Source organism: Embiotoca jacksoni, unplaced genomic scaffold (genome assembly GCF_022577435.1).
Source record: "Embiotoca jacksoni isolate LCO1_2020_lvr unplaced genomic scaffold, fEmbJac1.0.p SCAF_8, whole genome shotgun sequence".
NCBI classification, from domain to species: domain Eukaryota; kingdom Metazoa; phylum Chordata; class Actinopteri; family Embiotocidae; genus Embiotoca; species Embiotoca jacksoni.
Window position 1 is genome coordinate 17811366 of NW_027185436.1, and position 27510 is coordinate 17838875.

General features: G+C 44.0%; 4 protein-coding genes across 4 annotated transcripts; 1 reads left to right on the forward strand and 3 right to left on the reverse strand.

Annotated features, from left to right (window-relative positions):
* Positions 1 to 1239: 1239 nt before the first annotated feature.
* gatd3l (glutamine amidotransferase class 1 domain containing 3, like) lies at positions 1240 to 5270 on the reverse strand. Its single transcript, XM_069139114.1, has 7 exons — positions 5112 to 5270; positions 4968 to 5020; positions 4760 to 4873; positions 4516 to 4647; positions 4294 to 4386; positions 2201 to 2366; positions 1240 to 2078 (listed from the first exon to the last, which is right to left on the reverse strand). The coding sequence occupies exons 1-7, from the start codon at positions 5226 to 5228 to the stop codon at positions 1944 to 1946; spliced, it is 810 nt and encodes a 269-aa protein (XP_068995215.1). The 5' UTR covers positions 5229 to 5270; the 3' UTR covers positions 1240 to 1943.
* Positions 5271 to 6012: 742 nt separating this feature from the next.
* tmem127 (transmembrane protein 127) lies at positions 6013 to 9572 on the reverse strand. The gene is made up of 3 exons (XM_069139115.1): positions 8801 to 9572; positions 8541 to 8705; positions 6013 to 7504 (listed from the first exon to the last, which is right to left on the reverse strand). The coding sequence occupies exons 1-3, from the start codon at positions 9042 to 9044 to the stop codon at positions 7194 to 7196; spliced, it is 720 nt and encodes a 239-aa protein (XP_068995216.1). The 5' UTR covers positions 9045 to 9572; the 3' UTR covers positions 6013 to 7193.
* Positions 9573 to 9919: 347 nt separating this feature from the next.
* On the forward strand, positions 9920 to 12941 carry ciao1 (cytosolic iron-sulfur assembly component 1). The gene is made up of 7 exons (XM_069139113.1): positions 9920 to 10342; positions 10934 to 11082; positions 11181 to 11292; positions 11391 to 11479; positions 11560 to 11761; positions 11884 to 11953; positions 12506 to 12941. Exons 1-7 carry the CDS (start codon positions 10204 to 10206, stop codon positions 12738 to 12740), a joined length of 996 nt encoding a protein of 331 aa, XP_068995214.1. The 5' UTR covers positions 9920 to 10203; the 3' UTR covers positions 12741 to 12941.
* Positions 12942 to 12971: 30 nt separating this feature from the next.
* snrnp200 (small nuclear ribonucleoprotein 200 (U5)) lies at positions 12972 to 26307 on the reverse strand. Its single transcript, XM_069139112.1, has 44 exons — positions 26010 to 26307; positions 25641 to 25804; positions 24851 to 25022; positions 24542 to 24734; positions 24347 to 24402; positions 24108 to 24206; positions 23848 to 24000; positions 23661 to 23760; positions 23425 to 23561; positions 23255 to 23332; positions 22776 to 22949; positions 22520 to 22657; positions 22274 to 22429; positions 21997 to 22167; positions 21717 to 21910; positions 21451 to 21574; positions 21144 to 21293; positions 20824 to 21066; positions 20531 to 20719; positions 20232 to 20429; positions 19954 to 20106; positions 19769 to 19849; positions 19509 to 19592; positions 19188 to 19294; positions 18983 to 19101; positions 18739 to 18893; positions 18467 to 18656; positions 18198 to 18371; positions 17882 to 18042; positions 17542 to 17769; positions 17223 to 17414; positions 16850 to 17028; positions 16614 to 16765; positions 16401 to 16509; positions 16192 to 16300; positions 15900 to 16089; positions 15625 to 15789; positions 15416 to 15537; positions 15179 to 15322; positions 14918 to 15094; positions 14658 to 14818; positions 13888 to 13969; positions 13694 to 13786; positions 12972 to 13598 (listed from the first exon to the last, which is right to left on the reverse strand). The coding sequence occupies exons 1-44, from the start codon at positions 26052 to 26054 to the stop codon at positions 13449 to 13451; spliced, it is 6411 nt and encodes a 2136-aa protein (XP_068995213.1). The 5' UTR covers positions 26055 to 26307; the 3' UTR covers positions 12972 to 13448.
* Between the last annotated feature and the right edge of the window lie 1203 nt (positions 26308 to 27510).

Below are 27510 nucleotides of genomic sequence, written 5' to 3' on the forward strand. Positions count from 1 at the left end.
AATGTTTATATATAGTTTAATGAGAACGAATCCCGCTGTTGTATTATATATTCCTCTTCATCATTTCATCAGACGACAAAATGCTACTTCACTCCACCTGAATCGGTCGAACCTTAACCTCTGCGATGAAACAACAGAGGCTGTAAAACTTGACGACAAACAGCGGAAAATTATTTTTGCCTTATTTTTGTTACTATCATGCGCACACTGGTGGGAGTGACACTGTGAGGCTCGTAATCAAACAAAACTGATTAGAGGATTGCAAATTATTGAACACGTTTTTGTTTTTTTTTACAAAGGTTTTACTCACATGATGAGTGTTTCTGTATATTTATTGAGGTGATTTACAATATGCAAAAATGTTTACAATTCACATCACTGATGTGAAGGCAGCACTGTGAATATTTCATCGACTTCTGATTCTGTTTTTGAATTACAAGTCTGTCGGTATGAATTTTGTGCCCATTGGCCTACATGTTTTGTTTTTTACTGAAATGTGACCGACGCGGGTTTTTTTGGGGGGGGTTTTTTGTACGTCACCTGACAAACAGAGATTTAAAGGAGATCTTTGTAGCTGTACTTTTGGGAACAGTCAACATTTGTATTATATTTAGTGAAATAACCCAGATGAAAATCCTCATGTGGAGTGAATATGCATTTTCTGACGATGGCTTTGAAAGCTTTGTATAAACTGAAAATTTTTATATCTTACCACCTGGTTGTTTTTGTCATTTTTATATGTTTGTAATGAATAAATGGTTTTATTCCGAATGTACCAGATGGAGAGATTGTTGATTTTTTTTTTTTTCAGTGCTTTGTGGAAAAGTGTGACATCGAAAAACATAGTTGCTTTTTCTTAATTTCCAGGTCTTTCCCAGCCTCACTTTTTCCCTTTCCCATCCATCTCGTCCTTCTTTTTATCCTCTGTCTTATTTAAACCTGTGTATGTCTTTCCTTTCTCCAGGTACCAGGCTTAAAGGGGGTTTTAAGGCCTTTCTGTCCTGCCAATCTGTGAAGATACTCTCCAGACATGAGACATACAAACATACTCTGCTTGGATCAATGATGTCTACTTGATGTGTTTTTTTTCACAAAGAAAATAATCAAATATCGAATAATCTACAGCCATGTTAGGGCATCTGTCAGGCTGCATTGTAGCGATTTGAGCAAAAAAAAGCTAACGTGACCATGCTTACTGATACACTGCTAACATGTATTGGAGCATGAAAGTGAGAACATTATCATCCTCCGCTTCCTGTAGTTCAACCTGTGAAGCAGGGAGCTAAACTTCTGGAGAGAGCTGAGTCAGTTTTTCTTCAGGGCTGCAGTAGGTGTGACAAACACTGAACAACATTACCAGACGCTGCTCACAACATTTGTGTTTATTTCAAGCATTTAACATCTCTTTTTTTATGAAACTGGAGTCAGAGAGTAAAACACGAGTTCCTGTATGTCTAAGATGGAGATCTTCACTGGTTTCGCCTGGGACCAAAGACACATCTTTGTTTTGTCCATCTTAAGTTTGCAGTTGAACTGTTTTGGTGCTTTTTCACGGCCACAAAGCTGCAACACATGTAGCGCCAAAACTGTGACAACTGGGTTTTCATCAGTGATTTGGCTGACTTGTCACTTTGAGGAGGCAGAATGAATTTCTCCCTGCCTGTCATGCTTAAGAAAGTATGTCTTTAGGTGAAAACATGCATCACAGTTCATAAATGACCCAGGAGCCGCTGAGATGTGCAGATCTGCTCTGTGTTGATGTTATCTGGACTCACAAATTATTTGGCTCACATACTACACACGCCACATGAACCACCAAGTACACACAACAAGCCATTTGCTCTTAACCTAAAGCATTTCTATTATTTCAGGTCAGAACTCGTCACAATACACACGTGTACGTTGCATGTCAACGCCAACTTCCTCTATTTAAAAATGCCACCTCACTTGGTCGACATGCGCATGACATGTTTGACCATGTTTCCAATACCATCAAATATGTAGTGATAGTGATACTCTGTCTCCCACATGAAGGTGGGAGTGCTGACCACTTTGTTCTTCTCATCCACGTAGGCTTCGTGAGAGAAAGGGTTAAGGTCAAAGCAGGAGTTCTTTCACAATAAAAGCAATGACAAAATGGACATCGATTTTGTTTTTTTAAACTAACATCTACAGTGAACACAGACCCCTGAAAGGATATATATGGCTCACGGACATTGTGCCGAGCACCCATGGCCTTCACAGCCTGTACCATGTTTGTGTGGGGCCAGTTGCCCCAGCGGGTATTGTCGTCCTTCTCGTAGCCCATGGTCACCTCGATGCTGGGCAGCACACGGCAGGCCATCATAGGAGCCGTGCTGGCCAGTCTGGAACCGGAGAAGACAAGTGGTCGAGGTTTTCGTCAAGGTAAATCAGGGTGTGAGAATAATTTCCTGCAGTGTCAGGACAGGAGACACTCAAGGCCTGAAAAAGAAAGTCTCTCCCAGCATAACGATCTGGTTACACTGTTATGTGTCACACAATGAGGCAGGATTACAGACTGTCAGGTGTCTATGAGCATTTACAATCAAATTAAAGCATGCAGGAGTTTACTTGGATGGACAACATCTCCCTAATTCAAAGAAACAATAAGTCTACCACTCAACTGTTCACCCCAAGGAGATTTCGGTGGGAGCCCTGATGTGTTGGATAGATGAATCCAAAAGTAGTTCCCTCAAATCAGGTGGAATAAGATCCTGAACTGGACATGACCAGTGTTTCGCAGACACAGGAGACAACATGGTCCAGGAGCTGTTTCTTTCATCAACTCAGTTGCAAAAGAGTAGCCGAGCCCACACTAAACTTAATATAACGAAGGTTAAATCAAAGCAGGAATGGTCAAGAGTTATGAACATAAATTTTAGCAGAGCTGAGAGCTCATAAACTGATCAGACAAAGTGAAAACAGTGTTTCGGCTTACGCTTGGTTTCTAGATTTCTTGCACACAACTGTAGAGCCAACTTGTAGTCTCAATGATGTAATGGTGATTTTGCTGTGCAGCTGAAATATCTGTGTGCACTTTAAGAATACAGAAGCTAAATGGAATTCAGCAACAATTAAGTTTACAGTTTACACTTGTACTCTTCCTCACAATGTCTTGTTACGCAGCAGTAAGTTTGCTGTAATTCTTTTGGAATAGAAGATTATAGCCTACAGACTTCACAGGGTATGTCGAGTTGCACATTTTTATGACTTATTATTAAACTAAAACGTCATAATTTTTTTTTTTTTCTTCTAAGTAGTTCTTTGTAACTTCATCTTTAATGGCTCCAAACTCTTTGTAGGCATTAGTGGCGATAGGAGAGGATTACTCTCCGTTCGGTCAAAAGTCAACGTACCTTTTGAACTCACGTTGTCATAGTGACAGCTGCTTCATCCTCCTCTTCCTCATCCTCAATCAACGACTCAGGTCTTTAATTCCTGTAATCCCACCACCTGGAGCCCCCTTGGACCTGCCGTTCTGCACCTGGCCACTAGGTGTCCCGTCACCTGACCCTGTGCCCTATCTGCACAGCTGCCCCTCATCACCTCGTCGGTCCTCCTCGTGCCACCGTAGGACCCGGTGGACCGGCCGCTTCCTGCCAGATTACTGCGGGGGCATTCAGTACTGGAGCCTTCACTATGTCCTGCCAGTTTTGGGATTTACCTGGCTGCTTTCACGATGCTTTCACGCAGATTAAGACTTTTGTATTTTTTTTCCCCCCTGCACCTGCTCTTCCTACTGTTGCCACTGAGACTTTCACCACACAGCTTCTTAAAAGAGGCAGCAAAGTACGAGAGAAGGGTTTGACATACAGCTCATGAGGCACAGTTTTATTTCTGATTTAGGTGCAGTTTAAAAATAAAATTAAGTAAATTACTTTTCTATGCATATTTTAATTTCTTCTATATTTTGCAGATAGACTGAGCTGTTTTGATACCGTTAGATGTTTTAACACATTTGTCTTTGCCCATTTTATAGGCTATCTGTTGTACTTTGTTTTTATTTACATTAACAAACGGTTCCAAATTCATTGTGTGGTCTTTTTCCTTTCTTCAGCTGCTCCACTGTCCCAATTCTGTTACAGGGATTGTTTAAATAAATCTTTAAATAATCAGATTTAAAGTATCTGGCAAATCAGTGACAGTCTGCAATGTGGCCTCATGTTCAAATTTAAAATGTAAATTTCAAGTGACTGTTTGGCACTTCGGATTGTTTAGTTGTACATAATTGTACAGCCCTTCAGTACTGAATATTGATTAAATGATACATACCCAATGGGCTTCCGTGAACGATGGAACTCTTTGAGCACCCTTTCCACATCATTATGCAGCTTGCAGTCTTTGCCATCCTTCATAAAAGAGGACCTAAGAAGTTGAGTTATAAACTGATATTAATTCTCCGTTTGTTTTAAATCATACCAGCTTGTACTGTATCTCATTTCACCTTGCTTCACACTACTCAAAGCGATAACTTGATATTATATTGTTCCTCACAGATTCTTGGTGACTCCGTGGCCTCCGGGGAAGATGATGGCATCGAAGCTGTTGACATCCAGCTTGGACAGGTCCTGCATTTGCATCATTCCCTGACCGTGACTGAAGCGCGCCGACTCCATCATCATGTTCCTGTGCAACGGTCAGAAAATATCATAAACTGTGGAAGTAGACGAGTCAGGTGTGAAGTAGATAAGCCATTGGACACATCTGAAGGTGTATCAGTGGTTCCTGACAAGTCTACCGGTTCTCGCCAGAGGCAGGTTGCTTCTTCATGTGGTCCATCACATTCATCTGCTGTTGATTTGGAGCAAACATCTGGAAGCGAGCACCGTTACGGCTCAGGTGGTACATGGTGCTGAAGACAGAGTTGTAAATTACCATATCTGCTCGATGATGCATGTTAATGCATTGATTTTGAAATCCCTGATCTCAGCAGGACTGATACTTACTACACCCCCTCGTGGACATCAGTCCCATCCCCCCATCCACATCCTGAGAAAACCTGCAACACATTGATTCACAAATCACAAATATGCCCACACTGATGTCTCCTCTTCTTTTCACTGGTCCCATATTGATCTAACTTCACTTACCAGTGCAACATTGGTATTTCCCCAGTTGCCATAGTCACCGTGGTGAACAAAGCAGGCAGGCTGGCGAGAGAGAACAGCCAGTGTTTGTTTTGAAAGCAAAGTCCTGGTTGCAAGCATGGTTTCGCTTCAATCGCACTGTTTCAGGAGGGATAAATGTGACTTAACAGATTTTCACGGAACCTGTAAAGACTTTCGACGGTTGAGATATTGTCTCTCTGAGACTGCCGGTATATATACCACCAGAGTTTGGCCGTGTGACGTTGCAACATAAGCTTTGTTTCCTTTCGAAGAGCCACCTCTTCTTTGCCTTGACAAACCTCTTCCCCTCTTGAACACCCTTCCCTTAAAATAGCTCGTTTATTCATCTGATTAACTTAAGTCATTTGGCCACCGAGTGACTTCAGCTTTGGAAAGGAATCTAAACATGTCGTTTAATCCATAAAATATCTTGACGTAATTAGAATTCAACTTTGGGTAGGGTGTGAAGATGAGGGGGTGGGGGGGGGGAACTTGCAGGAATAAAACCCAATTTTATATGTTAGAGGCAGTTAACTGATGAGAAGTAGACCTTCTCTCGCACAACTCTCTGCATCTTTGTGCACTTTTTGGAAATGCTTACTGTATTGTATTATTTCATGTGGTGGCAGTGTAAGTGATGCCTTTATATAGTACAAGGTATACTGTCTGCCCTTTAAAGTCCATTAGGTTGTAAGGCTCTTACTCTCTGTAATGCCATGATGCGTCTACAACGTCTAGACGTTAAACCCAGAAATACCTTGGTCGGACGGAAATGCCAGAGACGATACTGTCGACTCCAAACCGGAGCTCCCACCTGCATTTGGAAGACAAGGAAGAGCCTACGATTCACTGTGACCCTACAGGCAATAAACAGGAGGCAAAGTATGGCATCTCGTTTTATTATGACCACTTTTTATGTATAAACGATCAATATTTACATACTGGTGACGAAACTATAGTGACAGTTCTGAGGGAACAAAATGCAGGAAATGGCATCAACAGAAGAATATACAACAAACTAGAATCACCACCATCAGTCAAAATGTCAAGCCTCAGCTGGCACCTCGTGTGAGATGTTCTCGCAAGATTTGGACTGAGGGTTTCAAATCTGCACACAAAATAACTCATGCATAGGAAACGCATACTGAAACTTTCACATATGGTAATCACAAAGTACAAATAAGGGTTCTTTAAAAAAAAATAAAAAAAAATAAAATAAAATACAAGGAACGCGACATGACCACCTCACGCCGTGAGGTTTCGGTTACTAAACGTCACCCTTACGGTTTTTTCCGACCCTCCGTGGGTGCCAGCTCTCAACACACAACACATGCCATGATCCTTTTTAAAACACCACAAAGACCTGCCTCACATTTTTCTCGTTATTTCAAGTACAGAAGTGAACAAAGAAGACTATACCAGTGACAGATGTGTACAAAGCGAAAGGAAAAAAAAACAAAACAAAGAAAAGACAGCACGGACAATAAATAAGGTCCTTTTGATATTTTATATAAAATGTCTAAAACAATCTTGTTAGTGTTTTTCTGCAGCTATGATGTATCAGTAAAATAAAACACGTGGCAAGCACATCAAATCAAATCAAATCAAATCAATTCAAATCAAATCAAAATGCCGCTTAACAAAGCTCCGTCCACGTCCAATCAAGAGCAACACAACCACTAACAGCCCCGATTCAATAATTGGTATTGATCAGGCTGCGGCCGTTTCATCGTTTACTCGTGATGCACCGTGTTGAGCGCTCCTTGCAGTTTCGTTTTCTTTACATGTAAGGACCAAATCCTAAAAGCCATTTACATGCAGATCACTAACCACTTTGGTGGTGAAAGTAAGAATCATCTCCTAAATTTCTGTCACCACTAAAGAAAGCTTTCATGCACCCAAGCACTGTCATTCAAGGAACCTGCGCACTAACTGTGCACACGGCGTGTTCATTGCCAAGAGTATTTGCAAAGAGATCCATTTGATAAAGAGTGGTGGTTTTTGCCCATCAAGCGAATAGCTGTGCCGAGAAAGAATTGTGTGAGCAAGGCCAGTCCGGCGGCGTTAGGGCGTGTAGGCGGGCGGCGGCTGAAACTGATTGGCAATGTCATAATCAGCAGGAAAAGTCTCGCTGCTGTCCTCCATCTCCGAGAGCAGCTCCAGAGCCTGCTCCTCCTCCTCGGTCGGGTAGTGACGCAGGAGGTTTGCAGCTGTGGCGAGAATAGACGCTCCGCCTGCGCCCGCCACCAGGTAGAAGCTGATGGCGAAGGTGACGTATATGAGAGAGCCGTGGTACTTTTTGTGCTGCTGCTGCAGGGACAAGATCAGCTCCGAGGCCCAGTAGCAGAAGCCTATGACCGTGGCGCACTGCAGCACTGACGGGAGACAGAGAAAACGGTTTGAAGTACTGCACGTGTGATGTCAAAAGCTTGGATGTCACAAAACGATCTCCAGTTTAATTCTATCAAAAACGGAGATTATTGTAATCGGTTCCTGGCACGGAGCACAACAAATCTTGCCATCTGCTGGCCCACTCACGGAGAACATTAAACCTGGTGAAAAGAATGTTGGCATTTGGTTTGACGGCAACTTCAAATTTCCAGGATTACATCACAAAACTTGTGCAATCGCATTTTTTTTTTGGTCATAGAAACACCTCAATAATACTATCTATTTTTTTTTATCATTTTGAGACCCAGAGAACATTTTACACGCCTTCATCTCCCCACGACGAGACTATCACAACATCCTCTTCACCGGTGTCGTCTAGACGTCCATCAGTCAACTCAATTTGGTACACAACTCGGATATCTCACCCGTTATAGCCCACCGGCTCCCAGTATGTTTTAGAATTGATTTTAAAATTTGACTGGTGACTTCTAAGGCTCTTCAGTCCTTCCTTGTGCTACATGTTTGACCTTATTGTTGCACATGAGCCTGTATCCTCAGAGAAAGGACTCCTACCTGTTCCCGCGGGGGGCGGCTGAAACTAAAGGTGACTGAGCATTTACTATCGGACACCCGAGTTGAAAATTAAATGAAATTCAGCTCATAATTTAGGGGTCAGTGACATCTTTTAAATCTCTTCTAAAAACATACTTCTGTCGGAGAGCCTTTCCCGGTTTGGAGTGATCCACTTTCATTTTTTGTCGTAGTGATCCTTCTCGTATTTTTGTTACTTTACACTGCAACTGCATTTTTTTTTTTTTGGTTCATGCTCGTTGCTTTAAATGATTGCATAGCTTGTTTAATTTCACGTTGTAATGCAAGTTTGGAAAAGTGCTTTTTAAATAGATGATTATTGTTTGTTTGTTTTTTTTAAATTATTTTCCAAGTAGCCAAACCTGACAAATTGCATTTTCTAGAAAATGAAAAAGATCTGAGAAGAACTCCAGCATGAAATATGAATACCTGTGAGAATATGAGCAAACGCATATCTGCGCGTGATCTTTAGGGCAGGGTGCTTGGGTCCAAACACGTCCAAGAGGAAAGCCGTCAGGCTGCAGAGGATGCCCAGGAAACAGAAGGCGGCGATTACCCTCAGCAGCAAGATGGTCTGCGGGTTCACGCAGTAATCTGGTGGAAGACAGTGACATCACAAAAGCATTACAAGCGAGCTCCTGGATTTAATCTCTGCTGTGGGGTTTTAACGGGTCAGTGCTGGTCCTCACCATCCATCAGCTTGGGGTCGATGTATCCCAGGACATCTGCCACCCCCAGCTCTTGTCTCGGACACGTGCCCCCGTGAACACGGAGCCAGGCCGGCTCAGCCAGGGCCGTGCACAGCGCAGTGATGGACAGAGCTCCGGGCAGAGCCGACACCAGGCTCCGCTCGGGCTGCTTGGGCAGCGAGGTGGCCCCTCTCCTCCTCCGGCCTCCGGGGACAGCAGAACCCGGCGGGGCATACATGCTCATCCCGACCTCCTTATTATCTTCTCTTGTGGTTTTGGTTTCTCTTCACTCGCGTTCAGCTGACCAAAATACAAACCCGGTAACAGTTGACGTTACCAAGGCGATTAACGGATGACAGCGGTCTTGGCGCGTCGTTCACTGTTATCAAATGTTTCCAAACGAAGTCCGACCTTAAAACCGGCTGCACGGTAAACAAAAAACAAAAAAAACCCAAACAGGATCTGACTGACGGGTACACAATGGACAGATGGCCTTCAGGCCTGTTAGCTCTGTTGTTAGCGTCAGAAGCTAACTCACAGTAAACACCAAATAACGACAGCTTTTACGGGAATAAATAAACTTAATTGAAACAAATAAGATAACCTATAATTTACGAACTAATCTATCTGACTACGCTGGTAAAAAAAAGGTCTCCAAATTTGGTACAGAAAAACAAAGAGAAAACAAAACAAAAGACAGCTTACGCTGGTTTCCTCTAAAATATTGACTTCCTCGTTCACACCATTCTTCTTCGTGGCCTGAATAGAAGTGGCGATCAGTACTACTGCCACCTAGCGGTGGCTCGTCTAAACACAGTTTACATGATTAACGCTAGATTTCTATTCCGATATATATATCGGCATTATGCAATACCTACATGTATATATATATATATATATATAGCTAGTGTGCAATGTCATTAATGTAGGTCAAAATGAAAAACAAAGGTTATCTGCAAAACCTATTATACCGACACTCATACAACTGATTTTATTTCCTTAAAAAAATTAATTCCCCATGTATACCAGATTTTTCATCACATCTATAAAAAGGAAAGAAATCATTTTTTTTTTTAAAATTAAAAAAACAAAAAACAACCCACAATGCAGCGCGTCCAGCACCTGATAATCAAAGATGGCGTTATTTCCGACGCGGTTGTTTTTGTGAACTTTTGTACTTTGTTCTTTGGTGCAAATACATTCCCCCTTCTTCTTTTCTTTTTCTTTTTTTTTCTCCCAACGCCACCTTTTGCTGATAAACGTCTGTCCGTTTAGGACAGTTGCGCCGGTTTGTTTGTGCGGGTTGTCACCGTAGCTCGGCGGAGTTTCCTGTCTGTCGGCGGAAGACGGACAGGACCTGATAGCGACCCGACGGGTTCAAACATCTGACCGGCGCAGCGACGATGGAGGACGCTTTGTCCCTGGTCCAGAGGCTGAGCGCACATCCGGACTCCCGGTGCTGGTTCGTCAGCTGGAGCCCGAGCGGGACGCTGCTGGCTTCATGCGGGGGCGACAAGACCGTCCGGATCTGGGGACGAGAAGGTGAGCCGCCGTCAAAAAGGACCGAGGGACAAGAAACTAGTCACTTTATTGACACGTGCGGTTAAAAAACCCGCTTCTGCGCTGACGTAATATTATAACACAACATCTTAAAAAGTCATTACGTCACCAAATGAAGATGACGTGTCTGTTCCTGTCATCCGTTTTACTGAATCGGAGTTTGGGATAATGTTGTTCGTCACATATTCATATATAACTGGTCACACCGAGCAGAAAAGGGATTCCTGATTTCTTGTCGGCCTATTTTATTTAAAATATGAGGAACACCTCTCGGTGTGACTGCGCAGTTCAACAGCACCACGTATTAGTCTCCTAAACGAGCATTAAAATATAACAACAGCTCTCTCGATCAGATTGAATAACAACTGAGCGTTATAATTTGAATGAAGGCAGTATTTATTGCTGGGCTTTAGTATTATACTTAACGCTTCACCGGTCAGTTTATAGTTTTAGTCAACATTTGAATGTTTTAAACAAAAACGGTCAACATTGCCATAAAGTAAGTCTTTCACAATGATTTGTTCAACTTCCCTCGATGTTAAACTCTCTCTGACCCCTTTCTGTTTGTTTTAGGTGACTCTTGGATATGTAAGAGTGTTCTTCAGGATGGACACCAGCGCACTGTGAGGAAAGTGGCGTGGTCTCCATGTGGGAATTATCTGGCCTCTGCCAGCTTTGACGCAACCACATGCATCTGGAAAAAGAAGAACGACGACTTCGAGGTGAGAGGAGACGCATCAGATATTCAGTCTTGATTTAGCACAGTTTGGAAATGCTCTGTAGATTTTTTTTTTTTACCCAGTCTTGTCTTGTCTTCTAGAGCTTGACCGTGTTGGAAGGACATGAGAATGAGGTCAAATGTGTGGCGTGGGCCCCGTCGGGGAATCTTCTCGCCACATGTAGCCGAGACAAGAGTGTCTGGGTCTGGGAAGGTTTGTGTTTGTGTCACCACATCACAGTCCTGCTATAAATGTGTACCTGTCCCTCCGTTTGTTTACAAGCGTGACCTTTGACTCTTCATGTCTCGCAGTGGACGAGGAAGACGAGTACGAGTGTGTTACAGTTGTGAACTCTCACACGCAAGATGTGAAGCATGTCGTGTGGCACCCGACCCAGGAGGTAGGTCCGCTCTCGGCACCTGAAATGATCGCTCAGTCTGTTGCGCCGTCACCTTACTCCGTACTTGCGCGTCTCTCCAGATTCTGGCCTCGGCCAGCTACGACAACAACATCTGTGTTTACAAGGAGGAGGACGATGACTGGGAGTGCCGGGCCACCCTGCAGGGACACACGTCCACGGTGTGGAGCTTGTGCTTCGATGCGACTGGGCAGAGGCTGGCCTCCTGCAGCGATGACCGCACCGTGAAGATCTGGAAAGAGTGTCCAAATGAAAGTGGACAGGGTGAGTTGTTTGTGGTAGAACGCATTGCTCCTGAACATAAATGGAGTTAATAAAAAAAAAAAATTAAAAAAAAAAAAAGGAAAATTCACGTTAACGCGTTTCTCCGCTCTGCTTGTCAAAAGGAGACTTGTCGTGGAAATGTGTTTGCACTCTCTCTGGGTACCATGGACGAACAGTGTACGATATAGCCTGGTAAGACCTTTCCCACTTTTTTATGCAAGACATGGCTACAACTGCACTCTCTCCCCTGATGTTTAGTGATATCTGTGGGAGATGAAATCTGTTTCAGCTTTGGTAAATCTTTCATTCTTATTTCACTCTTTTCAAATTGACACATTCTTGGCCACACATTTGTCTGAGCTGCATGCGCTGCAGTAACTGCAGACTATTGGCTTCTCTGTAGCTGCCTAGCTCGCATTTACCAACAGCCTGAGAGAGGCGATCACAGGACTTTATTATTTTTTCCACAACGCAGATGGAATTTGTTTAAGTTGAGGAAAACGTGGCATTTACAGTTGTCCTTAATATTGGTGCGGAGAGTAAATCGACACGAGGAGAAACTGATCACAGATTTGCTTTTCAGCTGCACTCCGCGTGCATGAAAGATCCGTTCACCTGATCACCCGCTCGATATGATGCGATTTTTTTTACGTGTCAAATGTAGCGGGATCCTCGCAGGTCTGCATGCACCCGAATTCGTCGTCTAATCGGATCAAATGATGAAATCTCGCCACCTTTGGACAGGTGTCGGCTGACCGGCGCTCTGGTGACTGCCTGTGGCGACGATGCAGTGAGGGTGTTTAAGGAGGACGTGACAGCCGATCCCGACCAGCCCGTGTTCTCGCTGGCTGCTCAGGCGACCAGAGCGCACAGCCAGGACGTGAACTGCGCCACCTGGAACCCAAAAGAGGCGGGCCTCCTGGCCTCCTGCGGCGATGATGGAGAGATCGCCATTTGGAGGTTCAAAGACGAGAACTGAACCGACAGTAAACATCACCGGTCTTTTTTTTTTCTTATTCGAAGTTACACCCGAAGCTTTGGGGTCATTGTTCATCTTTTACAGCTAATCTGATTCAGCTTAACATGGTGTATTTCTGTGCAAAGGATACCATTTCAGTGCATCTTGTGTTCTTTGAGTCTATATATTTCTTAGCAAGGGCTTAATTGAAATGACATGTTTATATAAATAACTAATAAAAAAAAAAAAAAATTGCATATGTGGCTTCTCTTTATTGCAAAAAACATTTCCGACAGCACATCATACTAAAAACATTTATAACAGTCCAAGAATCAGATTTCAAAACAAAACACTCCAGAATATAACTGGGCAGCCCTGTTGGATTTAAATCCACAATGTCCAATCAAATCTCAGACCTCAAAACTGACTATAGATCAACAAGGTTACATTTATAACCTAGACGAGCTTATCTGTAATACATGTGTGAGTCTATCAATGGTGAACAGATCCTGTACACTACGATTCTGGGCTGGAGGACATCATTCAGGGGATTTAAACTGACACAACTGTGCTGAATAAAATGACAGTTATTTTCATAAGAGCAGAGATGACAGTCAAAGTCAAGGAACATCAATTAGGTTAAATATCTACAAAAAAAAAACTTAAAAAACTCACAGATCCCCCTCTACCAAACAGGAATAATGGAGATTGTAAGACTCGAGTTACTGATTAGTCCGAGTCGCTGTCTCCGTCGCTGTCGGCCTCCTTCACATCCACGCTGAACTTGTACTCCTGGTCACAACCCATGTAGGCGTCGCTCATGAAGTACAGGGTGTAGTTGTGGACGCCCATCGCTGGTGCAACAAAGTCCAGCTTGACCTGAGAAAAGAGGGACATATTCGATATAAACAACATGCGGTGGCTTTAAGGAGCACTTCCGATCGCAGGGTATTTGCAGTGGACGACTCGCTGACCTTTGCTTTCTGCTGGAGAGTCAGTCTCTTGATGGAGATGAGGCTGTTGGACTTGGGGTCTCCGATCACCACCCACCAGCCCTCCTCGCGTTTCTGTAACGATGAGAAATATTTTACACAAGAGTCGGTCATTACATGCAAATGACAAAATATAACGGGAGACTCTTGGAGATGCAAAGAATAATGAAACTTACCTGTGGGAAGAGTGGAGCGATGACGGGTCCAGTCACCTCCTCCTCTCTCTCCAGCTGAACCTGAACCAGAACTGGACTGCCACTGTGAGGAAACGAGAGATTACCTTAGAAAGGTATCCAGAGGACTGCACTCCCGTTCATTTACCACGGGTATAAAAACACACTGCGGGGTTCCCACTCGAAGTAAAATATGCCAAACTCAATTACTTTCACCAATTGAAAAGTTCAATTTGATCACCTCCATAATGAAGGAAAAACAGTCCGCCTGTGTGCTGATCAGAGCAACCTGCCACTTTGTGTTATTCACAGTTATTTGTGAGCTTTATTTACAAGTTCACAGGAGTTTTCATTATGAAACTTAAAAGGTTTCATCACTGCTTCAACAAAAACAAAAAAAACTAGCAAAACATTTTTTTCTTGAATGGAAACATGAATGAATTTACTGGGGCTGCTGCCCCCGACTAAAGATTCTCCTCTCCTGGGCTGCAGCAGAGCAGCGTTGGGTCGAAGCGGATGTTCTCGTTGGCTTCAGGCAGACAGCATGCTTATTACTGTTGCTGTGGTTACGGAGGGCTCCCTCTCGCGCAAACAAAACTTTATGATAAATCCCCTGACTTTCCATGTCTGGAATAGACTTTAAAATTGCACAATATTTCAGAAATCCAACGACCCGTGGAAACCCTATACTATAACCTTTTCCTTTCCAGAACTATGAACCTTTTCCTGTAGTAATTGCACCAAACGCTGCTGCTGACAGAGCGCACACACACCTCTTGACGTTGTCCTTCTCTGCCACTTCGTACGACAGCTCGATGTTCGGGTACCGGTTACAGAAACGAGCCACGTCGGCCATCTGAGCGTCCGAGAGCTGCAGCAGTCCGGTTCTGTCCTCATCCTCCATTTCCATGATGTCGAAGATACTCTCCACTCCCTGGTGTGAGAAAAAAAAAAAAAAAAAAGCATGTCAAATAACATGTTTCAATCTGCATATGATCCACGTACGTCCGAGTCAGACGTGAAGCACATTTACCTTGTCTGTGCAGCGCTTGATGTGCTCCGAGGTGAAGAAGGGCAGCTGTTTGAGGTACGAGTCCTTCGACCACATGGCCTGGGTGACCATCTGGGCGAGCTCCATGGCAGCCAGGGCAGGGCTCAGCCATCCGTTACTGGACAGCACGTCGACGCAGGCCTGGATCAGACGGATCGCCTACGAACACAACAATCATGAAATGCACGTGCCGGGATCGAATCCAGAGACGTGACCGCGTCGGGCTCGTCAAGAGATCCAAACCTTGCTCAGGATGTCCTCGGTGTCAGACTGGAGCTCAGCGCTCAGCTGCATCCTGGACAGATGGGCTTGCAGCAGCAGGTTCGTCTTGACGTGGGGGTCGTTGAACTTGGGGTTGTTCAGTTTGTGGGGCACTTTCTGTGCCAGCTGGAATTTAAAAACAAGTCGACAGAATGAATTCATGCCACGGACTCGCTGGGAGGTATGTCGCTGTAAATAGATGGTTCGTGATTTGTTTACCTGTCGGAGAAGAGCGTCCTCGTGGTGCCTGATGGGAATGTTGTTGTACTCGGCAGCGTTGGAAATGATCTCGATCAACCCGCGGATCTTTGTCTTGGCATTCAGGGACATGCTGAACAACTCTGCAAAGCAACACGGTTCAGTGAGACTTCAATACGTGGACTCTATGCACGAGGGATCATGACAGTCTGGCAAGTGTTGGCACAAACCGATGGTGGTGTAGTTGATGTAGTAGTAGGCAGCGATCATGCCCAAATTGAGCGGCGCTACATCCATTTCATCCTCTATGCTGATGCATTTGGACTGCTCCAGGTCATGCAGCGTGTTCTCCACCAGCTCCGACAGGTGGTCGGACAGGTGACGATGGGACATGCCTGACGGGGTGAGAGAAGACTCGACGTGTTGGTCCCGACAATGTCAAGGTTGAGGCCACTCGGCGAGCATCCGTACAGACTCATCCGTGCTTTCAAAGGATGCGACTCACCTTGCAGGTTGTAGTAGTTTGGGTTCTGGGTCATGCGGCGGTAGAGGAACGTCCACGTCAGGTAGTCCACGGCGTCCTGCTTGTTCTCCACCGTCTTGGTGACGATCTCAGCGTTGAAGTGGTCGTGGAGACAGTGATCCAAGTGAGACTCCACTGGCAGCGGCTCGTACAGGAACTTCTTGAAGAAGTCCTATTAAGAAAAGACAAAAGAAATGGTTCGATTTGTTCTCTGCTGCTGCACAACCACTGTTTTTAAAGCTGAATAACACAGAAATTACAGGTGTCTTTCTACCTTTTTGGAGCCCTGACACATGATGACACAGCGACCTTCATCATCAAGCATGGGTCTGTTCGCCTTCCCCACCATCTGCAGGACATCATATATGGGATAGTCCACGTATCTGACAGAGGGAGGAAAACAGGAGGAGAATGTCACCAACACAAAACATATTATTTCTACGGTAGTAGACAGTTTTTCAAACTAAGTTGCGGGAGCCTTACGCATGGATTTTGCCGTTGTAGTACTGAGTGTCCATGACGATGACGAGGTGCGCAGAGATGTTGATGCCCCAGCAGAGTGACCGAGAGGACACCACCACCTGAACAGCACCTGGAAAAGTCAAGAAGACAAAACACAGAAAAACATTAAGATCTGTTCTTTAAGTTTCCGTCCTACCCACGAAGACTGAAGTGTCGAGCGGGATTGAGACAAACCTGAGTTGAAGAGCTGCTCCACTATTCTGCGTTCAGTTGCAGACAAGCCCTCATGCAGGTATCCCACGCCATTGGCCAGAGTCTCTTTCAGAGTTGAATCATTTATTTTCTCCAGGAACGGAACCAAGTCTTTCTCAGTGCAATGCAAGAACCTACAGGGAGAAAAACATTTATTCTTTGCACACAGTGATGATGTTCCTTGATCTACAGACAGGAACCTTACTGTGGTGACTGACCTCTGAGGAACCACATCAGCAGCACAGAAGGTGAGGATGTCGATGGCCGTGAGGCGGGTCTGTCTGCGGGATGGTACGAACACCACGGCCGGCTTGGAGGGAGAGTGCTTCATGATGGCATGGTACACCGGTTTAGCCATGGACAGCAGGCGGGTGTGGGTGTGGCTCACATTGAAACCCTTCACACACACACACACACACACACACACACACACACACACACACACACACACACACACACACACACACACACACACACACACACGAAAAAAAAAAAAAAAAAAAAAAAAAAGTAATGAACCTGACGTGAAGTGATGCCGTCTTGTTTGTTCACACAGATGTTTTGAGGAAAGACAAATCTCTGTTTCCAGACCTGGATGTGCAGCTCCAGAGGCACCGGTCTGACGTTGGGGTGGAAGTTGAACGTGGCCGTGGTGCTGCAGCCCAGCCAGTGGGCCACGTCTTTGGCGTTGGACAAAGACGAGCTGAGGGCCACGATGCGGATGGGACGCTCAATCTGAGAGGAGATGTATCTCATCCTGGAGCAGATGACCTCTAACACAGGCTGATGGACAGAAACAAGGGATGTTAAAATGGCGCACACTCTACAAATAACTAAACAGCTCACACCTAACGTGTATCACATAAAAACAACGACTGAAACGAAGCACAAAGCAGTGTCTCATTCTTACCCCATCTTCTCCTCCAATGAGGTGCGCCTCATCCACAATGAAAAGGCTGACGTTCTGGACGTTCTTCCTCTGTTTCCAGCGACGAGACAGGATGTCCCATTTGTCGGGGGTACTGACAATGATGTCACCTTTTCCCAACAGCTTCAGATCGGTGCTGGTCTCGCCGGTCAGCAGCACCACCTTCTTGTTCAGGATGTCCTGGAACTTCTGGTGCCAGTCGACGAACACCTGAGAGACGAGGGAAACCAGATTTATATGTCAGATGTAATGTTTCCATCTAATACAATGTAAGCAATTATAGTTTAAATAAGTACACGTTCAGCTTCCATGTGACTCGTACCTGTTCAGCCAGTGCTTCCATCGGGGTGATGTACACACAGCGACCCTCTGCGTTGTGCAGCAGCATCCTCAGGATGGCAAACTCAGCACAGATGGTCTTTCCGCTTCCGGTGGGCGCGCCAACAAACACGTTGTCATCACTGTTGTACACAGCGTTGAAGACTGAAGGAACAACATACAAAAAAAAAGGTGAGTGAAGAAAAGTTTCACATTAAGAATAAAAAATAGAAACAGCTGGGGAGAAAACTATCGGTTGAATGATGATGGAAATGCATTGTGAATATAGAGTAGCAAGCCCTGTATCGCTCATTGTTTACCTTGTGTTTGAATGGGGTTGAAGAAGGGGAACTTGTTCTGGTAGAGAGCCTCGAAGGCAGAGTTCCTGAGAGCAGTGACTGGCAGCGGCTGCAGGTCCAGCAGCTCAGTGGGTGGAGGGTACTTCTCTGGTAGGATGAGGTGACGGAAGGATACCGGGAGCTGAGTCTCACAGGCTGGCAAGAAACAGAAAAAACACAGCAGTTTGTTGAAATGCGAACATAAAGATCATGAGAATCCTGTTACATGTTTTTCAAATCGAGCTACTTACAGAGCCATCGGTCTGAGACCACACGGATGAAGTACTGTGGCGGCAGAGGCTCGAACACCGGGACGAAGAAAGTCACGAGGTGCTCGTCCTGGGCGTACTTGGCTTTGAGGAGGAAGTACTCGTGGTGGAGGATGACCTCACTGTCCACATCCTCAACCAGGATCCAGAAAGCTTCAGATGATCCATGAATCTGAGCAGGAAGAGGAGAGTGGGTCAGGAGGCTGAGACACAGAGACATTTCAGAGCAGCATGTGAAGGGTCGAATTACTGACCTTGTCATCCCACTGGAAGTCAGGCGTGACGGTGAGCTCCACTTTGAGTGTGGAGCGAGTGATCGGCTGCAGATGGACAGCCAGGTCCAGTTTGGGGAACTGGTGGACGTATTTGTGAATGGTCTTTCCCATCTTTGGCATTCGGATCAGCTCACCTGAAAGAGGAAACAAATGACAGGCTACCGATTACTCTCCAGGCTGAGGAGGGAATCCAGTGAACATGTCACGGAGGGAGGAGACTCACCAATCTCATTGTGGTTCAGGTCATAGAGACGCTCAAAGGGGAAGTTTTTCTTCTCAATCTTCTTGATCACTTCCTCTGGCAGCTTCTTGAACTGACGCAGAGGAGACATCGACTGCCACCTGAGGAGAACGGGGGATTTAGAATATCAGCAGCCGGCCTCAACTCGGCAAATACGGTTTCATTTTAGCAGAGAAAACACACTTACATTCTCTTGTCAATCATCTTGCAGAGATTCATGGTCTTGTCTGTGAGCTGAGCCCAGCCCCTGTTCAGCACAACCTCAAATATGGCCCGCATTAACCGTCCAGCACTCTGAAGGAAGAATAATGACATAAATCTCATGACAAAATCATTTTACGTTTTCAGAAAACCTTTATCAAACATACACAAATGGAATTTCTATTAATAATAGACTTATGTCAAAATCGGACCGGAATGCATTTGCAAAGTTGTGAAAAATAAATGAAAAAAGGAAACGTGGAAAAATGAAAACCAAAACCAATAATTGAAGTGGGTCTTGCTGTACCTGCGTAACATACACCATGTCGGCCATGAGGGCAAAGCCTTCGAGTTTGAGTTGAGAGATGTACGCCTGGAGCAGCACATTGATCTGAAATGAAAACGCAGAAAGTATGAGTGACTGCAATTTGACAAATCATTTCAAATGGTAATTAATCTGAGCACATCAAGCAGAACTGTGAAAAATTGTCTAAAACCTGAAATCAACAATCTTGTTTGTCCTGGACAATATTAATTTCATTTTAGAAAGTTGGTTCTGTGCGTTACCTTGGCACTCGGCTCCTCGATGCTTTCCTTTACAGGAATAGGAACTCTTTCCAGCAGTTTCTGAAGCTCCAGCTTCTCCTCCTAAAAGACAAAGCTTTATGTTACTCTATTAATTTAGATGGTTCAATTAAGTTTTTTTTTGAAGATCATATTTAAGCCACCATGTCTGTTTGGAGTCTGCATACCTCTCTCACAGTAATGTTCCTGAACTCTGAGGACAGTGAAAAGACTCTGAAGAGTTCGATCTCACTCAGAGTGGGTTTCAGCAGTTGGTTGTAGGTCTGAATCGAGTCGTGAGTGATGTAGAAGTGACTGGCGATGCGTCCCAGGTCTGTGACCTTCAGGTAAAGAGGCAAAAAAAATAAATCAAGTTAACATAATTAAGTCCAACTTATCGGTAATTCACCAGCACTGGAATCACAAAGAACAATAAAACGCATGCTCGGGGCGGAGGTGTGCGTACCTGGAAGCTGCCGGTCCTCTTGTCATATTTGATGAGCGTGTTCTTGTCCAGGACGTTGGCTGCTGTGTGCACCAGGTCCATCCTGCGCCTCTCCAGCAGGGGGTCTGAAGTCCGATCATCATGAGAAACGCCATACAGGGTGGGGTTGCGCAGCATGCGCACATACAAGTAGGTGTAGCCGAGCCAGTTCACAGCGTCCTGAAAACAAAACCAATTTAAGAAATTCATTCAAATTTAAAAGGGAATTTGATTAGCTCCTGATACCTTTAACCAAGTGGCTGTACATGTCAGTAACTGACCTTTACGGTCTGCACGTTGCCCAGAACTATCTCCGCATTGAGCATGTCAGCCAGCTTTGCCACCATCTGACTCTCGATGGGCAGCTGCTGATTGAGCAGGGACAGATAATACTGCAGCTCTCCGTGCGATGTGATCAAGATTCCCTCTCCTTTGGTGTCATACTGAGGACGGCCGGCTCGACCGAGCATCTAAAAATCAGATATGACAAATTATTTCCAGTTATTACTGTCAGTGAAAGTGCAAACTAAATTTGAATCTGTTGCAGCTCAGTAACGATCAGGTGCAGACTGACCTGTAATATGTCCAGGGCTCCCAGTTCGGTCCATCTGCCCTTCTCTGGGCTGTACACTTGGGTTCCTTTGATGATGACAGTATGTGCGGGCAAATTGACACCCCAGGCCAGAGTGGCTGTGGAGACCAGAACCTGGATGTGTCGATCGGCAAACAAATCCTCCACCAGCGTACGGTCGACTCTGGTCATACCAGCGTGGTGGATCGCGAAGCCGTATGGCAGCAAATCCTTCAGCTCCAGGTTCTACAGGAGAGTTTAATCTATCAGTCTGTGTTCAACACAACTTTTTTTTTTTTTTAAGATTAATACCGTTAGCTCACCTTGCACTGCTCTGCTTCAGTTCTCAACACTTCGGTGGAGGCAGAACCTTCTCTGAGGAAAAGACCCAGAGTGTCCTTCTCCAAGCACATGTCCCTTATGGCCCTGGCCGTCTTCCCTGTCTCCTTCCTGGAGTGCACAAACACGAGCACCTGTTGGGGGGAAAGTGAGCGTCATTATGTCTCTCAACTTTGGTTGCACACTGTTGTAGATCGGTGCTCTATAAGCAAGAGGTGTCAAGCAACTACATACAAGTTGCTCGACACCAACGTTTCCTCATAGGAATAAGAACCAGTCGGATGGACTCACCTGGTTCTTTCCAGCATGCTCCATTATCTTTTCATACACAATCTCATTCATGATCTGGAAACGCTTGATGGCCTTCTTCTCTGTGATACCAACATAAGTCTGCTCCAGGGGCACAGGGCGGAAACTACAGAGAGAAAAAAAGGAACCAGAGATGATTATCCAAAAAGGAGCAAACAAGAAAAAACATGTCGCTGTTGTAAAAAAAAAAAAAAGAAAAGAAAAAAAGTATCATCCGAACATGATCATGTCTGGTGTTAAGAGCAGACCTGTTGTCGAAGTAGAAGAGACCCTTGGCAGGATCGACACGCAGGCAGGTCGCCACATCTTCATAGTTGGGCAGTGTGGCACTGAGGCCCAGCAGACGCACGTCCTCCTGGGTCAGCTCCACATTGCGGATGGTCCTTGCCACCAGAGATTCCAACACGGGTCCACGGTCATCGTGCAACAGGTGGATTTCATCCTGCACAACACATTCACTTCGTTATCATGGCAATTTTATAGCAAATACATTTTCACATTTGCTGTATTTTTGTTCAGAGCACTTACAATGATGATGAGGCGCACTAACTGGGTGTAGGTACGCTCTCCACCTTTACGAGTGATGATGTCCCATTTCTCTGGGGTGCACACAATGATCTGAGTGGCGTTGATCTCCTCTTTACAGAGCTGGTGGTCTCCTGTCAGCTCAGACACTGTGATGCCATAACTCGCCAAACGCTGCGATGAGGAAAGGAAAACTGTTACTTGTTGTACATCTCAGGCTTATAAATGTCTTAAAAGTATGTAAACAAAGTTGTGCAGGAGAGACAACGGGCTCGCTCACCTTACTAAAACTTCCCACCATCTCCTGTACTAGTGAGCGCATGGGTGCGATGTAGATGATTTTGAAGTCGTCCACATTGATTGTTCCGTCCATGTTTATGTGCTTTCCAATTTCTCTCAGCATTGCCATCAGGGCAACGTTGGTCTTACCAGCTCCCTGTGGGCACAACAAATGATGACATTTAGGGAGAAAATACAACTAAAAAAACTTTCAGAAATCTTTTTGGATTTTGAAAAGTTTGCTGACCGTGGGTGCACACACGAGCAGGTTCTCATCTGTCTCCAGGGTCGTTTTGTACAGCTTGCTCTGGATGCGATTCAGAGTTTTGAACCCTTCAAATCCAGCCTGGGCGTACTTGGGCAACTTCTCAATGGCAACAAGCACCTAATGACACAATGGTATGCTGACATTTATACACTGCTCATTATTGAATGTTTCACATTAGTTGCTGCACAGTTGGGCAGTGACAGGTTTTCCATAATGAGCCATTCAACCAACCAACCTCATCATCACCAAAGGGTTTGGGTTTGAGGGCAGGCACGTGGACTTCTTCATAACCTTTGCGCTGTTTGCGAAATGAGCCGTCTGGCAGCTGGCAACGCTTGTTGGCCATGAAATGGCTCCCCTGAGTGAAGGCCAGGTCCTCGAGGTCTAGTAGCTGTCGAGGGGCCAGAGACTGTAGGATAGGAAGAACAAGTTAACACCTCCGCTGTGGAGCTGCTTTCACCCATGCATGTTGTTACGCATAAAACCTAAATCATACTATCATGCTGTGTCACAGTATGACATCAATGAATCAACAAGTCGAAATATTGTCATCATCATGGTCTGAATTTTTTTTCCATCATATAACAGTATGGCAAATTCCTAGTTTATACATATATTTCTATCTAATGTGAGGTTATCTAATGGTGAAACACATCCTATGTAGTGAACCAGACTGCATGATGTGTAATTAATATATGAACAGTTGTTATTTACCTCTCCATGGTCGATGTCCATTGCTTCCAAGTCATCAACACGAGACTTCCTCAACCTCTCCCTGCGAGATCGCTCTTCCTAAAGAAATCAAGAAATAACATGTAAACGACTAAACAGGAAAATGTATTTATGTGAAGTGCTCATATGAGTTCACAAACGAGAGGTCTTACTCGAATAATATCCTCCTTCTCCGTCTCCTGCAGCTGGTACAGAATCTTAGACAGCTCCTGATCAGACTCCATCTTTCCAATGATCCGTTCCTTTTCTGCCTCACTCTGAGCGCTCGCCAGCATGGTACAATACTGAACTGTGTGTCAATGGGGAAGAAAAGAAATTAGAAACCTCGAAAAGGCATAAATCAAACGGCAACAATCTGACACAGTGTCATTTTGCAAGACAGACTTACTCATGCGGCGATGTTGACGGAGAATTTTAATGAAATCAAACGTGTTGAAGCCCAACAGCAACACCAGCTGGTTCTCACATTCTCTGTCATCACTGGCAGTCTGTGGAAAAGAGAGAGGAGGGATGTCAAGGACAAATACATGTACATCTCCTCTAAACAAAAATATAAACACAGGGAACACACGTACCTTGAGGATTTCTAAAACCTCATCAGCTTTCTTTTGTGAGACAATGGCATCGTCATAGAAACGGCTGAGCTGCCGCTGGAGCCAAAAAGCGTCGATGTCTCTGGGATGTAAATCTTTTTTCTTTACGGTCATCACATCACCCGTTGCCCCGAGCTGAATGAAGAGTATGTATTAATTTGTGTAGTATAATGCCCAACAATTCATAAAGATTCTGTTGGAAAATGGGCTTAAAACAGTATTGATGGAGAAGTTGCACTCACATTGGCCGAAAGAGCGCAGCCCACATCTGCCTCCTCGCCTTCACTGTCTTCGTCTGAGTGTTCATCTCGTACTTCGCCAAACTGGTCTTCATCCCCTTCCTATAAGAGTAGAAAAAAATGACTGACAACCTTTGTAGCCCAAACATTTCAGTCTGTCGATGTTTTAAAGCTAAAACTATAAATCTGTGATAACTTAAGGATTGCAATTCCTGAAGAGAAAAACTAAACTAAAACCTCACCTCCTCATCAGATTCAAACTGGACATTGACACCATATGTTTCATCAATGTTGTCATCTGTGGATAGAAGATATAACATGCAATCGCATTAATATTTTTGTTTAAAAAAACAAATGTGTAACATGAGACTGTCAAAAAAACCACTACTGTACATCATGAACAGATTTTATTCCATAGCTATTTCCCATGTGCTCACCCATATTCTGCAGGTCCTTGTCGCCTCCATAGTCTGTGATTTTCTTGCCGAGATTGACCAACACGTGGTAGCGCGTGTCGTCGGCAGGTCCGAGAAGCTGCTCCACTTCACGCCGCCTTTCTTTGTCCCTCATTTTGTCGTTCTTCAGCACTGCTAACACTTCATCAGCTGCTCCACACAGAATATCACGTGGCTGCAGATGAGATTAAAAAGACAATAACCAAGTGAGATGACAAGTCAGATATTGGTTCACGAGCCAGAATACAGGCTGACTTTTTGAAGACAGCAGTTGTTGTAGCGTTTGCTGACCTGATCCCCCAAAGCAGCATGGATGAAGCTGAGCAACACTTCATATGTCTCTCTGGTTTCTTTGGTTTTAGGTTTGTACACAATGCCAACCATTTCATCAATGCCTTCAGACAAAAGGGTAAAACCCTTCATTTTGTTGATATCGTGTCTGTCCTCATCTCTTTTTCGCCTCCTATATGAACAGAACAAGAGATAATGAAAAAGATTAGAGTGTCATACATGAAATGCTTAAGCCAAATATTGTCCAAAGCATAGCACTGGTTTACTTCTTTTACTACTTCACAGCAGCCACTATTTTCAGTACAGAATGAGAAATATCCTGAAGAGCCTTCAAACATGTTTGACAAATAATCCATCACAATGAATATTTGGTGAACTACCATTGAAACTGCATTGTACAGACGTTTCTTGGTATCAAGTATTTGCTATTATCCAGCAAATGGCAATCATTGTTTACCTCTGATTTTTTTTTTTGGATTGGTTTATTTATATAATTCGCTTTCAGAAAAAATATAAAAATCTAATAAATGCTTATATTCTGGATTTCCATCAACAATCAAGTCAAAATTACAACAGTGAGCTTCCCAAAACATTGAGTACAGAAACACGTGTATTTCCAAAGCAATGTCAACTTCCTGCTGCATAAACAGAAGAAAAGAAGACAAATAAATGGAATTTAATTCTACAAGTCTTCACATTGATTGCGGTGGATTGTTTCTGATAAACCTTGGATCTCTGCATGTATATTTTTTTACACCAGACAGACAAGACAGTCGTAGCCTGCACTGACTTGTCTCGTCTCTCCTCCAGCTTCTGAGGTTTGGTCCTCTGAGCCTTGTCCCCCATCTTGGTCCCTTCCAGCTTCCCCACCAGGGACAGCACCTCTCCGGTGGGTTCATCCCTCCGAGTGCGGTCAATCAGAGAGCGATCGGCTTGCAACACCAAGTTTGAGTTCTGACAATTCAACACAAAAGTGATCAGTCTGAGCAGCTCAAAGCCAGGCTAGCGGCTAGTTAGCATGGCGGCTAGGTGAAAACGACGGGCAGCAGCAAACGTGAAGTACAAACATGAAGCAAGTTAGCTTTAATGCGTAACGAATATTAATCTCCGCCATATCCATCGTGTCGATATCCACGAGTTTGTCTCCAAACGTACTCACCGCTTTGTACTCGTACTGCAGGCTACGAGCAGTAACATCCGCCATGGTGCCGCTTTTCTCTTTAGTTTTTTAGTTGTTTTTTTTTTTTACCGATTTTAAGAACGAGCCCACTGAGTTTACTTCACTCTGCTTTTTTTTTTATGGAAACGGTGAGAACATCGGCGCAACGTTCAGATTTGTAACATATAGACTGTTCCTAAAAGTACAAAGTTTCATACAAGAAAATGCGTCTCCGATACGTTACAACGGCGCAGCTAACACGAGCGCACAACAAGCCGCTGCTTGCCACTTGTTTTCCTCTTCCGGTGTCGAAGGCGAGAGCGGCAACACGGAGGAAATTCAAGTAGCGCCCCCTTCAGGTTGTGCTCGTTTAATTGTCGGTTTTAGGTTTGAAGCGCTTAAATTCGCGATATTTACAGAATTTTAAAGAATCTGTGTATTTTCTTAAGAACAAGAAAATATATATTTGTTTTTAAAAAGACAAGAAAAGAAACTCCTCCCATTGTTTTATGTTTTTGTGCGTTATTGCTTATTTCGAGGATGGTTTTTTTTTGTATTTATCTGCTGTTTTATCCAGTTTAAGTCACTGTCCTGGATCCCTTTTTAATGGTAGTTTGGCTTTGTTTTCATGTCTATTTTCCTTTGCAACATTGATTTGAAATGTTACATAAGTACAGGTGTTTTTTTTTTTTTATTATTTGTGTTGTAGTATTGGTAGTAGTTAGTAGTGAGTCAGATGATACACATACCACGGTACTTAACTGTACCCAGGTGCATTGCAGTACACAGTACTACCATTTTTATGTGTGTATTCTGTGTACATGTAGGCTTGTTTTTGGTTTTTTTTGTATCTTAATTGGGTCCATATTTGCACTCATTCTAATCTAGTATGAAATGTGGAAGACACTGAGGATAAAATGTGGAAACAACATTATAGAAGCGTAGAATAGGGTAGAGGTATAGTATGGTACATAGTCTATATGTACATGAATGGAGAGGTAAGTGTCCTACACTTTGATATCAACCAGACAGGTAAATGTCTATATTAGCTGGCATACTTCACAAATAAAAATCTCATAAAAACTGCGATACTGAAATGTAGATGAATCTGATCTAGCCTTTAATTTCTTGAGAAAGACAACAGATGGGTTAGACTTGCAGAGCATGTAAAGAAAAGCTTCACAAACATTTTATGTAAAGTATAGTTAAAGGCGTATTTTCGTATCCATTTTTTAAAAAGGGATTTTATTATAATTTGGGAGTTTGCTAACAAATGCACCATGACATTACACCCAAAAGGAACTATAAATCAAACCTGGATAAATCTATTGGTTTTATAAATCATTGTCATACCTAAACAGAAATTCATATTTTCCCACTTTTTGAAAAATGTATCTTCAGATGTGACATCACACATCACATATACTGGCTTGGACAACCGACCAAATCATTTACAATGCAGTTTGACTGAAGTTAATGTATTCATTTGGAGACGATAAGC